Source organism: Chanos chanos, chromosome 6, assembly GCF_902362185.1.
Source record: "Chanos chanos chromosome 6, fChaCha1.1, whole genome shotgun sequence".
NCBI lineage: Eukaryota > Metazoa > Chordata > Actinopteri > Gonorynchiformes > Chanidae > Chanos > Chanos chanos.
Window position 1 is genome coordinate 20914558 of NC_044500.1, and position 16922 is coordinate 20931479.

Genomic DNA, 16922 nt, shown 5'->3' on the forward strand with positions numbered 1-16922 from the left:
AGTGTCAACAGATACACACTGGCTAATTTGGCTGAATGCACTCAAGTGCTGAGGCAGAGAAAAAGGACAGCACTGGTCTCGTCCCATTCAAGAGCAGGCACGGGGAGGGGAACAGGGATTCAGTGTAAAAGAAATGCCTGAGAGAGGGAGAGAGAGAGAGAGGGAGAGAGAGAGAGAGAGAGAGAGAGAGGGAAAGAGAGAGGGAAAGAAAGAGGGAAAGAGAGAGACCTGCTTCTGTGATCCCAATTAGTTAGGACTAGGGGATTTTATTAACACAGAAAGTGGTTTGGGTTTTGTGGAGACTGTGTAACTGTGGGGTTAGAGAGGGTTGTGTGACTGTGTAACTGTGTTGTTAGAGAGGGTTGTGTAACGGGGAGTGTGTAACTGTGTTGTTAGAGAGGGTTGTGTAACGGGGAGTGTGTAACTGTGGGGTTAGAGAGGGTTGTGTGACTGTGTAACTGTGTTGTTAGAGAGGGTTGTGTAACGGGGAGTGTGTAACTGTGTTGTTAGAGAGGGTTGTGTAACGGGGAGTGTGTAACTGTGGGGTTAGAGAGGGTTGTGTGACTGTGTAACTGTGTTGTTAGAGAGGGTTGTGTAACGGGGAGTGTGTAACTGTGTTGTTAGAGAGGGTTGTGTAACGGGGAGTGTGTAACTGTGGGGTTAGAGAGGGTTGTGTGACTGTGTAACTGTGTTGTTAGAGAGGGTTGTGTAACGGGGAGTGTGTAACTGTGTTGTTAGAGAGGGTTGTGTAACGGGGAGTGTGTAACTGTGGGGTTAGAGAGGGTTGTGTGACTGTGTAACTGTGTTGTTAGAGAGGGTTGTGTAACGGGGAGTGTGTAACTGTGTTGTTAGAGAGGGTTGTGTAACGGGGAGTGTGTAACTGTGGGGTTAGAGAGGGTTGTGTGACTGTGTAACTGTGTTGTTAGAGAGGGTTATGTGTAACGGGGAGTGTGTAACTGTAGGGGTTAGAGAGGGTTGTGTGTAACAGGAACAGTGTAATTGTGGGGTTAGAGAGGGTTGTGTGTAACAGGGACTGTGTAACTGTAGGGGTTAGAGAGGGTTGTGTGTAACAGGAACAGTGTAATTGTGGGGTTAGAGAGGGTTGTGTAACAGGGACTGTGTAACTGTAGGGGTTAGAGAGGGTTATGTGTAACAGGGACTGTGTAACTGTAGGGGTTAGAGAGGGTTATGTGTAACAGGGACTGTGTAACTGTGGGAGTAGCGCATTTAGGGAATGTCAGAAATCATACATCATCACAGATCAAACCCACATCTTTCAATCATAAAATCAGAAAAGAAGAATGAGGCCACACAGGCTGTTCCTGAGTGAGGTATGTTAGTACTAAAGGACAGACTTGACCTGTTTCTGCTTCGGTTTCACTGAGATGACAAATGACCTCCTCTGCGCCCCTACAGAAGCACATCTAAATGTCCTTCTCCCTGTGACTGTCTTTCTGAGGTCAGAGAAAGTGCTTTACGAATCCATCTCAACTTCTCACCATTCCTGCTCACCTATACTGGGGACAATGCCATAGTAAGCCCCCCAGCCTCTCTCTCTCTCTCTCTCTCTCTCTCTCTCTCTCTCTCTCAGTTGCATGGAAGATGACAGTGGTGGTTGACAATGCCCCCCCCCCTTCCGTCCTCTCACTGAGCTGGGAACACACCAACTGTTTTCCCCCCGGTCTGACCCCCGAGTGGTGCCTGATTGTGAGGCCAGTGCTGTTTGCACTTTGAAGTCTTAAGCGCTTGACTTTGGTGTAATCGCCTGTCTCCTGATCCCGGGCTTAGTCGCCCATCTCTGCTTCATCTGCCTTTGAGTGTGTGTTCTGGCACAGCCCTTTAAAAAAGCCCCGGTCGTTAAAAATAACCCTGTGTCGCCACCGTGCTCCTCACCTCTGTGGTCTGAAGGTTGTGAGAGCCATTTTTGCTACGCTGAAGATCTGTAAGGGTGAAGTGCTCGCCTGTCTTATTCTCATGCATCATGTGCCGTCTCAGGAATGGACACACGAGTCAGAATATGATGCCAGTTTGTGATGACCCCCCCCCCCCCCCCCCCCTTTCTAATTCTGTGTCTTGATGTCTGTAGTTCTGCATTTCTATGTCTAACTCTGTGACTCAGTGTCCGCAATTCTGTGACTCAATATCTGTAATTCTGCATCTCCGTGTCTGTCATTCTGTGACTCAATCCTGCCATTCGGCATCTCTGTATCTGTCATTCTGTGACTCAATGTCTGTCATTCTGTGACTCAATGTCTGTAATTCTGCATCTCCGTGTCTGTCATTCTGTGCCTCAATGTCTGTAATTCTGCATCTCCGTGTCTGTCATTCTGTGACTCAATCCTGCCATTCGGCATCTCTGTATCTGTCATTCTGTGACTCAATGTCTGTCATTCTGTGACTCAATGTCTGTAATTCTGCATCTCCGTGTCTGTCATTCTGTGCCTCAATGTCTGTAATTCTGCATCTCCGTGTCTGTCATTCTGTGACTCAATCCTGCCATTCGGCATCTCTGTATCTGTCATTCTGTGACTCAATGTCTGTCATTCTGTGACTCAATGTCTGTAATTCTGCATCTCCGTGTCTGTCATTCTGTGCCTCAATGTCTGTAATTCTGCATCTCCGTGTCTGTCATTCTGTGACTCAATCCTGCCATTCGGCATCTCTGTATCTGTCATTCTGTGACTCAATGTCTGTCATTCTGTGACTCAATGTCTGTAATTCTGCATCTCCGTGTCTGTCATTCTGTGCCTCAATGTCTGTAATTCTGCATCTCCGTGTCTGTCATTCTGTGCCTCAATGTCTGTAATTCTGCATCTCCGTATCTGTCATTCTGTGACTCAATCTTGCCATTCTGCATCTCTGTATCTGTCATTCTGTGACTCAATATCTGTAATTCTGCATCTCTGTATCTGTCATTCTGTGACTCAATATCTGTAATTCTGCATCTCTGTATCTGTCATTCTGTGACTCAATCCTGCCATTCTGCATCTCTGTATCTGTCATTCTGTGACTCAGTGTCTGTCATTCTGTGACTCAATATCTGTAATTCTGCATCTCCGTGTCTATAATTCTGTGACTCAATGTCTGTAACTCTGCATCTCCGTGTCTATAATTCTGTGACTCAATGTCTGTAATTCTGTGTCTCCGTGTCTATAATTCTGTGACTCAATGTCTGTAATTCTGTGTCTGTTTCTGTAATTCTGTGACTCAATGTCTGTAATTCTGTGTCTCTGTTTCTGTAATTCTGAGGGTCTGTGTGTAATTCTAAGTATCTTTGAATCTAACTCTGCATCTCTCTCTCTCTCTCTCTCTCTCTCTCTCTCTCCCTGTGTTTGTGTGAAACTCTGAGTCACTCATTTAACTTTTCCCTCATTTCAAAACTAAACTCAATTACACCTCCACAGATCAACGCTAGCTGAGGGGAGAACTAGGCACAGCATTCAGGTCATCAGAAAAACTGTCCTATATCTCAGTTCCTGGTCTAGCCTTGAGTGACTAAACCAAGCCTACCAAATCACCCCTGCCAAAGGGCCTTAAAAATAGCCTGGTCACTGCTGGCCACAGGCAGGCTGTTTGTCCACACAGCTATCTCCACCTCACCAAGAATCAAACCAGTGCAAAGCTCAACAACATTTACAGTGCTCTGGTACACACTGTTCTGTATTTCTTAAGACTTTTACCATATGCTTACATCTCCAATCAATAAGACAGTAGGGCTGCCGCAATCGGTGGACGTAATCAGTGACATCAACGCTGAAAATGAGTTGACATCAATATTTCAAACCGATGCATCTTTTTTTAAATTTATTTTCATGAATTTACCTTTTTTAATTCTAAAACGCTTCAATTAGATATAACAAATGTTTTTCTTCAATATCACTACATAATTGCTGCGTGCATGACATCAGTGGTTTTTGGCTCCAGTCATTGGTTGGCTCCAGTCAACGCAACAGTTTTGAAAAATGATGGTGGCTGCAGCAGAGTCTGACTCAGTTGCAAAAGAGGTTCAGTGTAAAAGTTTCCGAAGGCCCAAGGCTTTGAAAGTATGGGAGTACTTCAGATTATCACAAAACAAAAAGGTTTCGATGGCATACCACAGCAGCATTATCGCTACCCATGAGGACCTGAAGAGAAAACACACAGGTGCTATTCTCGATGATGGACCTAAAGAAAAGAAAAAACCACCACAATGACATACAGTTTGTTATTGTCAAAATAGACCGAATTTAAACGAAACGGTCAGTTTCATTTTTGGAGGAAAATTAATCGTTTAGATTAATCAACTAATCAGTAGAATAGTCGATAGATTTAAAAATAGTCGTTAGTGGCAGCCCTTTAAGACAGCTTATGGCAGCAAACACAACAATTATACTGAATTCCGTTTGGTAGTGTTTCTGCTTTTTTCCCCTATTTGATGTTGAAAATTCCTGTTCTAGATCTTTCAGTGAATCAGGGTCTCTATGACAACTGGAGGTGTAAAACCAGTGACCAAAAGACCTGGAGCAATTTAGACACTACAGAAGCATCAAAATCAGTCGTTGCCTTTTTTTTCACTACTGCTGAAGCAGTACTTACAAATGCTTAATTACACAGATCATTTGCATTATTGGAGGCAAAAAGAACAGCTTTAGCAAGCTAGATTACAAACCATATATTTTTTATATATATTTAATTATATATATATATATTTATATATATTGTTATTTTATAATGACATATTACATATTACAAACATATATGGGAAATGCTACTACAATGTAATGTAATTTCACCACAATTTTCCCACACCCTGTAAATACTATGACATAAAATCCTCTATACAGCTTTCTGTTTTTATTTTACAGTATGTGCAATCCATTCCTTATTTTTCCATAACATAGCCCATTTCAGCTGCCCAAAATAAAACAATTTTACTGGAGCAATGATGAAGTCATCTAAGTGAATGAAATGAAACAGGAAATGGAAAACACAGCACATTCAAACACACACACGTTCCAGCATATTCCATTTAACTGCAGCCCATATCAATCACACACTTTCAGTCCCACACTGACAGTACCGTAAATCTGAGCACAGTCACAGTAATCAAAAAACCAGTAGTCAAAAATGAAAAAACAACCTCTGTCTTCTTTCATGACAGGTGAGTGTATATTCAATACTTTAAAGAGCAACCAAGATATCTGAGAATAACCACAGCAAAAATAAATGCAGAACACCAGCAACTCACTAACAATGGATGCTCATCTAACTACATCACCACTTCACACTAACAGTCCATTCAATAAAAGTCAGACAGCAAACACTGTGATCCAAACTGCTATCACTGTATTCTAAACACCATATTCTAAACACTGCATTCTGAACACTGTATTATAAACACTTTTTCTAAACACTGTATTCTAAACACCATATTCTAAACACTGCATTCTAAACACAGTATTTTAAATGCAACATTCTAAACACTGTATTCTAAACACTGTATCATGAACACCATATTCTAAACACTGTATTCTAAACACTGTATTCTAAACAAAAGCCTGACAGAGGCATCACAGCAAGCCTTGTCCTTCCTCCCAAAAGATCTGAACCCAACATAAAAAGATGCTCCGCCTTGTCAGACAACAAATATTGTGTAAGGCTTTCCCTCTCTGCCGGCTTTTCTCCAAATTGGATCAATACTTGGCGAAGAGAGTGACCTTTTTCAAAGCCAGCTGACGGATCTGAAGGTTAAAAAAGGCATAAAATATTTCTACTGGCTTCCGTCCCTCCACGGACAAGGCGGGAGGGGGGAGATGGGACGTGTTATGGGCAGGAGCCCCCCTTCTTCTCGTTTCAGACGTTATAGCAATTTTCCTGATGTCGCTTTTAATTTGGGAGACGAGCAGGCCACACTCTGGTGCCTCGGCTCAGCCATCACTGTGTGATCCTCCAATGAGAACTCTTATTAGATTGAAGATGTAAGATAATTAAATAGGTCGGACTTAGCGGTGTCACGAAGGCAAAGAGAGTTTGAAATAACACAAGCACTTATGCCTATCCTTTCATTCTAATGCAGGAAGACTTTCGACAATTGTGGAGAGGAGGATTCCAGTTAAAATCCTGGTATTTTTAAATACACAGTCAAACAGACAGGAAGGGATGTCTGTTGGAAATAGACAGGCTTTATAACAGAGGTGTAATGATGCCTCCATTTTACGGTTCGGTTAGTACCTTGGTTTTTGGGTCAAGGTTCGGTTTCAGAAAAACTGAACACACTCAGACCTGAAGCCTCTCTTTCTTCTTAATTTAAAGATGTATGAATTTAATCCTAAAGAACACATTTAATAAAAACAGCAACACAGCTCTTCAGAAAAACAAAGGATGAAAGTAAACTAATCTACAGTACCATTTATTTTAGGTCTCTTCTTCCAGAAAACTGAGCTTGACCAGCAGTTATTTTAAGGCTGCTCTCCATGACAATGAGCGAAACAAATCTAAACATCAGTACATTTTACTTTTAGGTTCCTCTTTAAGACTGCAAAATGATGGCCAACTGAACACCAAGTTCCCACTTACAGACACCTAGAGATTAGATTGACTTTATTTGTTTCTGTGGATTCATATATTCCAATATAACTTATATTAATTATGGACTGAGTAATGACACTATGTGTTTTGTTGTTATTTAAAATGGTTCCTCAACTGACATTGTGACTACAGCTGTTAATCTGCTCAGTTAAACCGTATACACACCACATTTTAAGCACAGAGCAGAGATTTTCTCACAGTGACAAATAAAAAAAAAAGAAAGAGAGAAGGCATGCCGGTTTCAAATTATGATTTACATTATTGTATACTGTATATAAAAAGCAAAAACAGTGTAGAATATTCTCTCGTTGCATTCTCTGTGATTTGGTATTATGTCACAAAAACAAAAACAAAGACAAAAACGAAAAAAACCCTCACTTATAAGAACTGATGGGATAAGAAATGCACAGCTCACTTAAAAACACATACAGTGAACCAAATCATGGACTGCTATCTGGTCGTATACCCTATGGTATGTGTAGAATAAAAACGTTCATCTGTGACCACTGTGGGGCTGTGGTAAGAACACAGTTAAAGTCTTGATTTGTCAGAGAGGAGCACTGGGCATGCATGTGTTTTGACTGGAGTCTGGTTCTCTGTAAAGAGACTGGTAAGGTTAAATATCTCCTCACTGGACAGACCCCAATCCCATCAGCCCTTTGGTTATAACAATACCCAATTTACATGGCTTTTCCATGCCCTGTAATTAGAGATCTCTTGAAGTTGGACTGACTCATGATTTCCTCAGCGATTACGGTCCATTTCCTGTGTGGACGGGAAGCTAACAGGATGTGGGAAGCAGGTGGCGCTCCACACACTCAAAGGTCAGAGGTTGGAGGAAACTGTAGTTTACCTGAGGAAGCCACTGGAGTGACGCCCTTAAAAATACAGGGACTGGAGTACAGCTCAGCACACACGGTGAAAGACTGCAAAAGTCAACTCAAAGTCCAACCCAACGCTAAGCTGTGCTGACATTTGATCACAAACAACTCCACGTCTTTTTTTTCCCCCAGCTTGCAGACTGTCAGCTCTGAACACATTTAAAAAGATGAAAAATGAAAAGTGTAAAAGGAAAAATAAAATTAAAAAAGTATATATAGTGTGTGGAGAAATCACACACTTCAATGTAGTGGATTCAGTGTCAAACTTTAGATTAATGAAAATAACACCTCACACTTTTGGATTAAAATCCTGCAGCAGGCAGGGTGCGAGGTCTGGTCAGGATGGCATTTTTTGATTAAGTTTGGATGGCGTGTGCCGTGTTCTTGCTCGGACGCCATTTGGCTGTGAGATTAATGGCTGTTGTGGGTGATGGGAGGCTGGCAGCTGTAGCATAACGTGACTTCACATCTTATCGTACATCTCTCAGTCTCTCTGCTCCCTAGGGCACCCAATAATGAGACACATGCCAACAGAGCTGTGCCTGTGACAACAAGCCCAACACAAGTTAAAGCCCCCAAAACAGGATCAAATGACATCCATCATACGGAGCAGGGTCGACCCATTTCACTCGCCATCGTCACGGTCTCTGTGACTAGCGCAAGAATCCAGACCATCTGAGAGACTGTGTGATAGCAGAGTGACGGAGAAAATGCCAGCACCCACAACAATCACCGAACACCAGAGGGACCAGCTATGTACACACATACTCTATGAATCTAATTTAGAGAAGACTTACATCTTCTGTGGGTAAATAATGGTGGTTTTTCTATGATACTGGATGATGCATCTGTCTTTTCTAAAGTCATTGCCACCTCAGTCCTCATCTGTTACTCCCTCACTGTGCTTCTGCGCAAGCAGTTACATGTAATGTGTGTAGTTATGACACAGAGTTGGGAAATCTGTTTAAAACTGTGGAATTTACAAATCGGTAGTCCGAGAAGAGAAATCAGCAGAGGTACGTTATTTGCCCGACTGCTTCTTTAATCACTTGCTTTAATAATGAAGTGGACATATTAGCCAGAGTTAGCCACGCACTATGCTATCACAAAGACCTGCAGCACCAGTGAAAAAGAAGACAAAGCCATCATGGATGAAACACAAACTGTACAGAGAGTCAGGATGAAAAAAAAAAAAAAAACCTTCTCACAGACATAAAATACTCTCTTTGGCTTGTGGGTAATTTAATTAAATGGAGGAGAAGAGTCAATGTTGCAGATGAAAACAATGCCCAATCAATGGGGCGTAATCATGCACTGACCACTGGTGATAATCACTTTAAGAGATTGGGAGAAGCATTGATGGCTTGTCTAACTGAACCGCACTCTCAACCTGTGTGAACCGGTTTAATCAGAAGGTCAATGGTCAAAGCACGGAGGTGAGCTCAACGAGGTTAACAGTACACAGTGTTAGCATTTATTCTGAGTTATGTCTCAGTCCATTTTAAAGGTGAAACCAGTTATCTGGAATCATATGGCAACAAACCATTAAGTCCCCGCCACACAGAATGTGACGCCAACTATTTTTAGAAGAAACTATTCAAAACCAGAGGAGTAGGTACAGGCGTGGTCTGGAACAATGATAATTATTTGTATAAAAAGTAACCAGCCCCTGTAAAGACCAAGGTACACTTATAATCCAGGGTGTGTTCTAAAATTTTGTAAATTGATTGCCTAAAATGAGTATTTTCCAGAATGACTATTATTTCCTAAAAGATTATTATCTCATATTTATTCCTGAAAATGGCGCATTTTAACATTGGAAAAATGGAGCTACACAAATCATTAGTGGAAAAAACTTTCAGCATAGAAAATGCTTTAATTCCAGTGTCGTGGCTCTATAATAGATTAGTTCTTGCTTTCCTACACTAGACTGTGGTCTCTGGTCTCTACAGACTACATACACATAAAATATTCTGTAGTTATTCCCAAATCAGCAATGCAATATACAAACTGCTGTTTTTTAATACAAACCTGAGCTTGACAGCACTATATCTAGCTGTGAGTTGAATAATGGTAAACAGCCAAGAACTACTTCCTTTCAGTCTAACTCCTCCAAACGGCAGGTCGAACAAGAAGAGACGATGAATTTAATGAGAATGACACACGAATGCAGAAACAACTGAAAACATCAATGTTTTAATTAAAATATTACTGAAAGAAACCTAAAAACTCTGTATGTATTTGACATATAGTCTTTTAAGATCTGCATTGTAAGTATGGCATGTACTGTGAATGAGTTTTCAGTCGTTTAACACGTTATCTGCAGCCATTTTGATAGCATTAACGTCTGTAATTTAAGTTCCATTTGAGTGTCTTCTCTCAGACTGGTAACAGTGACATGACTGCTGAGTGGGCAGTGCAGTAACCTCAGGTTGGTATTACACATGGACCAATATGGTTTGATGAAGGAAAAAGAGCGGACAGTCTAGACTTTTCCATGTGGTTTGCCACATGTATCAGGCCCTCTGACCACTCAATACTCTTTCCCTATTAAAAAAAAATTACTCTAAAAGATTATTCTGATACTGAGTGGAACCAACTGCTTTTAAACAATGCCAGAAGCCAACAAAAGACAACCCCGCCCCCTAAAATATAGTCCAGATGGGACCATCCTTAACTTTACAGATACACAGAGGCTGCCAACTGTCAGGACGCCTTTCCTGTTTTCCGGTGTCGGTGGATCTCCAGGGAGGAAGGAGCAACAGGAAGAGGAAATACCCCGATGGAGTCTAGTTGTGGCCAGAGAAGACCAGGGAGCAGGGCAGACTGCCAGGTTATTGGGTTACAGTAGTTTGTATTCACAGTGCCGAGGCGCAAGGGAGAAGTGAGGAGTTTGAGTGGTGGGCAGGTGGGGGAGGGGCGGGGCCAGGGCTTACCTGTTTAACGCGGTCTGGGTTGACGGTGGTCTGCGGCTGTAGTATGCTAACAGGCTCCGTCTTCTGGGCACTCTGGGGCATCTCTCGCACCTTCTCTGCAATGAAGTTATGCACACTGTTAAGGGCCTCCACAGTGCCTTGGATTAAACAGACTCGCTCTGTCGTTCCTGAGAGAGAGAAAGAGAGAGAGAGAAAGAGAGGGAGTGAGTGAGAGAGAGACTGAGATTAAGGTGTGGAATGGCAATAAACATCTACAAGGAAGCTTAAGGGTAAAAAACAACCCAAGTATCTGTCTGTACAACATGGTACGAAATACTGAACCCATTCCAAAGCTCAGCGTGTCACAACTTTTACTGGTCAAACAATGCATTTACTCTGTGTTGATATATTTTAAATGTAGGAGTGTAATTATACACACTTGTTATTTCACATGACCCTCTAAGACTAAGCCTCTTTCCACATCCTCTTCCAGCCACATCCAGAAGTCTGCAACCCTCTCCAAGCACACACATATAACACTGATACAGTCTGCTCCTTTTTTTCCCCCCTTTTTTTCCCCCTCCGTTATATGCTGAAACTGTACACATCTGCTGATGCAACTCTCAGTGCAGACAGTGTAAGATGTTTGTGACTAGTGCATTCCATATAAACAACAGTGGGTGTCTCAGAATACAGGGTATGCTGGCACTTCAGCTGACCCAGCCATGGACATAGTGAGATCTTCTTTATTAAACAAAGAAAAAACAATAAAGTTAATTAATTTGATCATCATAGGAATTAAAGGGGGGGGGGGGGGGGTTAAAGGACTATGCATTGAAACATCTGTTCATTGAGATAATACGAAATGGAAGTATGTGGTTTCAGGCTGAAGAGGGGCAGCTGGACAAACAGATGCATACTTCTGAGACTATTTTGGGAGCTCTATTCAGATTTCCGTTAGTCTGCCAGACTCCATAGTTACTTAGCTCTGCCTGTGTCTCACATATCAGGTAATTTTTTGACTGTACTCCAGCACTGTGTCTGTAATAGAACGTAAACATGGCAAAGATCAGAAACTAATGCCTTCAGACAAGTGTCATTGTTCTAACTGGGTTTTCAGCCTCGGCTCAGAGAGAATTAACTAGCCAAGGGCATCTGACAGTGCGTTAATCCCTCTTCTCTGCTAGCAAAACTGTAAGTTGTAGGTTTGTCACAAGTCAGTCACCCTCTGAAGTTTCAATGAGTCATATCACTGCTGTCACATGTTAATGCATCTGGACACTGGAATAAAAACAAACTCTTAAAGCCAAAGCAACATGAGAAAGAGGGAGAGAGAGAGAGAGAGAGAGAGAGAGAGAGAGAGTGAGAGAGAGAAAGCACAGAGACTGATCCAAAGCCAGGAACTCTCAATCCTCTGGCTCCTGGGAGGGTGGGATGCAAATCTGTCCCTTATCGTAGCCATGCAGCCGGCCTTCCGGCTTCCTCTTACCCTCCATTGTCTCTGAGCCTAAATGTGTTTGGGACGCGTTCCCACACAGTCAGGAGATTCTATTAATATGAAATTGAGGAATCTCACAAAAGCAAATAAGTAAAGAAATAAAATGCGTATAAATAAACAACAATAAATAAATAAATAAACAAACAAATAAATAAAAGAAAAGCCCGGCTGAGCTTGTAACAGCTGGTAGCCCAAGAGTAATCTGGGACGGACCAATCAGAGCATTAGATTATTAGGGCAAATATCACCATTGTTTTGGCACAGAAATGCAGGGGGAGGGGTTAAGGGTAAAGATAAAAATACCAGTCAAGGACTGTGTTATTATCATATTATTGATTTCAATGGGGGTAATAGGTATATTTGACCCATTTCAGTAGCAGCAGAATAAGCAGCATCAGACAGCTCCTGTGGAGCAATACATGCAAGAACTGGTGTTGAATCACAGTGGTAACCATCAGCCACCCACCGTCTGGCTGAGAGTTGGTTCTGGAGTAGATAACCATGGGACATGTGTGGTAAACTGGCTTTGGGGAGATTAAGGAGAGTGGTGCCTACCAAAGGGCGGGCTCTTTCCCTCCAGGGGGAAGTGTCACAGTCTGACTGGTTTGAACGTTTTCAGCTGCCACACAGAGACAGGATCTGACATTTTGTCGTGTTGTGTCACAGCCCAGCTCATGCAAAACAAACAGCACAAAACAAAGCATGCTACATGTTTCCACAACCTCTTCAGCAACCTGCATGAAACAGAGATAAAAGTGAAACAGAGGCTCACAGACAGTCAAACCTAAAACGGCTCGAAGAAGAGCAGCTAAATCCAGATGTGTAGACACGGTTGAAAACCGGTTACTGAGGTCTGGACGGGAGAGGGTCCAACAAGTATGACTTCACCATCATTTCAAAAACAGTGTTATGAGATCCACACGTTTGAGAGTTTTGACATAAATATATCTGCTTCAAGGGCAGCGCCAAGCAGAAATGGTATTGGATGGGATAGGGGCGTTTTATGGTTGGCGAGAGAAGGGCACCTTGGCTTCACACACTTTTGCACTAAATTGTTTCTGTGGAGTCATTAATTAGATGAGTCATGCATTCCTTGTTCTCAGTAGCCGAGCAAGAACTTCTCAGTGGTGTCTTTCTTTCCTCTGCTTCACAGAGAATTAACATGCACAGTGATTAATGTAATTGAAATCCTTTTCTTGGTCAGTTTTACAAGGAATTAATAATGATTGCTTTAAAATGCACCTATGACTTATTCTTCACAACTGCTCCACCAAACTCTGAACTCAGAGTTCTCAACATGAAAACACATTTCTCCACCATCACTATCCAACAGAGAGATCAATCCGCTGTTCAAACAAACAAAAAAACACACATACAAAGAACATCAAATGTTCAACATTTAACAAAAGAGGGAATGGATGTAAACTTACTGAAATGCATTCTTGCACTACTGAAGTAACGCCAGGAAACTGTGAGTTGTTTAACTAAGGAGTGCATCAGAGAGCACAAAGGTAGAAAAGCGTTCTGTCAATGTAAACACGTTTCGTTAGTATTGTTCACAAACCTTTACAAAAAAAGCCCTGCATAAACCTAAAAAATAAAGGAAAAGGAAGGAAAAATACAGTAAAAGCTAGGAAAAAAGGGAAAGTTGTATTATTTAAAGAAAATGTTATATTCTAATATATCTTAGAACATCAGAAGTAGACAGGTTTTGACAAGGCAGAGTTGACGATAACTAAGGACAAAAAAAAAAGAAAAAAGAAACAAACAACATACGTTGAACTGATTGCTATGCCTACATCAGACCTCTGATCAAAAACGTGTGTTTTGAATTAAAGAGGGTTTGTCCACAAATACGGGAAGAGTTTTGGCTGGTTCTCGAAAGGAGAAGGCTGATTGGAGACATTGTCTTCTGCCAGTGGGTTAACTGACCTCACACACACCACACTTACAGAGCAACTCAACTATGTTCTTTTTCTGAGCGCACACTTTATCAAGCACTGAAAACAAGGACATGAATATCTGCGACCCATTTTTTAGGGAACATATATTCTAATTGCAACTGATTCTGTAGAGTTATTTTTAAGACATTTCATATTCCTCTAGTTTTCATAAATTTGAAAATTAAAATATAGGTCAGTGTGTGGATTATTTATTTCATTCTGTCTTTTTTTTGTTTGATATGGGCATGCAAGATCTCATTAAAGAGGGATTATTATACAGTGCATTGGGAAGGTCATCTAATGGCATGGTAATTTATGTGATCTTGTGAAGGAAGCTCTGTTCCACACTGTTGTTAAAACACTACTCAGGTTAAACAGTAATAACATAGAAACAAGGCAGAATTAGAAATTAATCAAAACGATGCTAGTACTACTAAAGATGAAACCTCGTATAAATGGAGCATTAGGAGGGGGGAGGACAAAAAGAAGCCTTGCTGACCATTGAATTACATGTTGTGGTTCATCAGTAACTTCACACTTCAGTAAAGACACACTACAGCTCTCTCAGGTTGTCCCTCAGGAGAAAACCGCACTGGTCATGTAGAAAATGCTGATGGTAACGGAATGTGGCGGGGGAGACTGAGAAGATGGATTGATCCATTGATTGACAGGACACCACACCCACAGAGGTAACCACAGCCGGTTCAATAACCAATTAATTTTTCTTTTTTTTTTGTAACAGCTCAAAAGTACAACCATCTGTCAGGACAAAGGCAAAGCTATCTGTCTGAAAAAAAGATCCACAGCTCCAGTGCCCCTTCCTCACAAAAGAAATCAAAGTCTCTGCACACTATCTCACTGTCCCAACATATTCTGGTGCTTTCTGGGCCGGTTTCTTAAAGCCAGTCCCAAAGTGGGCCCAGAGAGCTCTGCAACATGCAACCCTGCCCATGGTCAAAGTTGCAGATGTTTCCTGAGTTTGGGGATGGACGAAAAATAGTGATAGAAAGAGAAAGGAGAGAGAGAGAGAGAGAGAGAGAGAGAGAGAGAGAGAGAGAGCGAGAGACTACAAAAGCAGGCATCGCCCTTCCTCAGTGACTTGTGTTTTCCTGTTCACCCCTCACAGACCAGTCTCCATACAGATAGGTCTTAATGGAGCTGTAGTTTTATTGTTTGAGTCCTTAGCACCCAAGGCCTGGGACTGTGGTGAAAGGGGACAGGAGTGAAGAACAAACCCAGCACATCTGGGACCCAGCGGGAAGAAGTGTGAGTAGCAGGACGGTCAATGGGGTGACACGCCTCAGCTCTGTCACCACTGCAACTGGCAGCAGCCGCTGAAAAATATTGCTGGGCAGCTGTTGATGACGTAATGCTGTATTATTCGAGAACAGAAAGAGAGAAAAGCATTGCCGTGAGTATTACATGTGCATATGTAATCATGAACAGTAAAAAAAAAGGGGCGGGGGCAGGGAATTTGGAAATGGTTTCCACGTGAATCATTTTATGCGATTTGAAACTGTGCGTGTAGTTTATGTTCCTGTGCGCCTGAAGAAGGTAAACGCGGCAACGTCTGTCTACAGAAGGTGCAATGACGCGTACCAACACCTAAAGTGATTTAGAAATGCACCAACAATATACTAATGACTTTAATTTATGACACCTTTGTTTTTTAAGAGGCTTTTCTTTTTTTTAGTTCTTAAAAGAGAGGTTACAGTGCTTAACTGTACAACATGGCTCCTCCCTCTTCCCTACAAGCATAACACAGCAGAGAAGGAATACGAAAGTCTCAAAAGAATAACAAAAGGGTTGGAATAAAAGAGTGAATTCCTCCTTGGTGATGTCATGCTGACTGAGAAGTTCTGGGCTTTCTCCACATACACAGTTTTCCCCCCTCCCTTTCCACTGTTTGACCCAAGCCACCCCCTCAGCACTCCAGAACAGTGTCGCCTCGGTTACAGAGCCCTTTCCTCACAAACAGCTGAAAAGATGCCATGACTGCTCTACCCTTCATCTTTTCCCACATGTTCCTGCTCTCTCTCTCTCACACCCTCTGAAGGCTTTCCTTCACACTCCTCTGTGACCAGACAGACACAGTAAGAAAGTTAGAGAGAGAGAGAGAGAGAGGAAGGGGGGGTAAAAGGGGGGGGATAAAGGGAAGACAGGAGGGAGAAAGAGAGAGAGGACAGAGTGGAGAAAGTGAGTAAGAGGGGGAGAGAGAGTCTTTATTCCATAGGTTCAGCTGGCCAATAAAAGGGGGAAAGAGGAGGAGTGTGAGAGCAAACTCCAAAAAAAAAAAGAAAAGAAAAAAGAAACAGAGTCCAAATTTGCCTGCCAGGTGCCTCTCACAGGCTCAGAGGCTCTGGGGAGTTGTGTTTGCAGAAAACATTTTTTCCACCTCAGCCTGAAGTAGTGCTGATATTCTTATCAAACACCGCAATATCGAGAGTACACTTTCAGATGTAGAAGACACTTTCTAAAACGTGGCATTTGAGAGACATTTCCTTTGAGTAAGCTTATACAAGAAATTCGGGACACTGCTTTGGAAAACGTGCAATAACTTGTTTTTGATGCGGAAATGACCCAGTCCTGTTTCAAATCAGGCCACGGTGCTGAAACAGCTCTGGCTGAAGTACTAAATGACCTAAAAGTAAATGCTAAATTAATGCTGTTTCAGCTCTTGTACATCTGTATTTAAATGCTGTTTTTGACACTATAGAAAATAGTGCACTTACACATAAACATGACTATTTGGCGTGCCTGTGTAATATTTTCTGTGGTGTTCCACAGGGTCCTATTTTCGGTCCACCTTTATTCTCCTTTACCTGCTTTTGTTCAGCACAATTATTGCTTAGCATGAGTCAAATTCCACTGCTGTAATCCAGATGAACACTAATTTCCCATCACTAAGGGAAGGAAAAACAGACATTCTTCTCTCTGCAACAAGTGTAAAGAGATACAATACTTAACAAATTCGGCAGTCTTGCTCCATACATTTTGTGTAAAGTGAGAAGTCCTGTTGATATTTCTGGTGCTGATTTGAGTTTTTAAATGACACATCAGTGTTGTTAAAGCAGCTTTCTTTCATCTGTGGAACACTGCATGAGTTAGACATTATCTC

At 41.9% G+C, this 16922-nt stretch overlaps 1 protein-coding gene across 1 annotated transcript in view; it reads right to left on the bottom strand.

Moving 5' to 3' along the window:
* The window catches only part of nova2 (NOVA alternative splicing regulator 2), a 44598-nt gene that overhangs the window by 4300 nt on the left and 23376 nt on the right, over positions 1-16922 (bottom strand). Inside the window, exon 3 of the mRNA XM_030777823.1 lies at positions 10385-10551. Coding sequence (XP_030633683.1) covers positions 10385-10551 — 167 coding nt within the window. The remainder of the gene's footprint in view (positions 1-10384; positions 10552-16922) is intronic.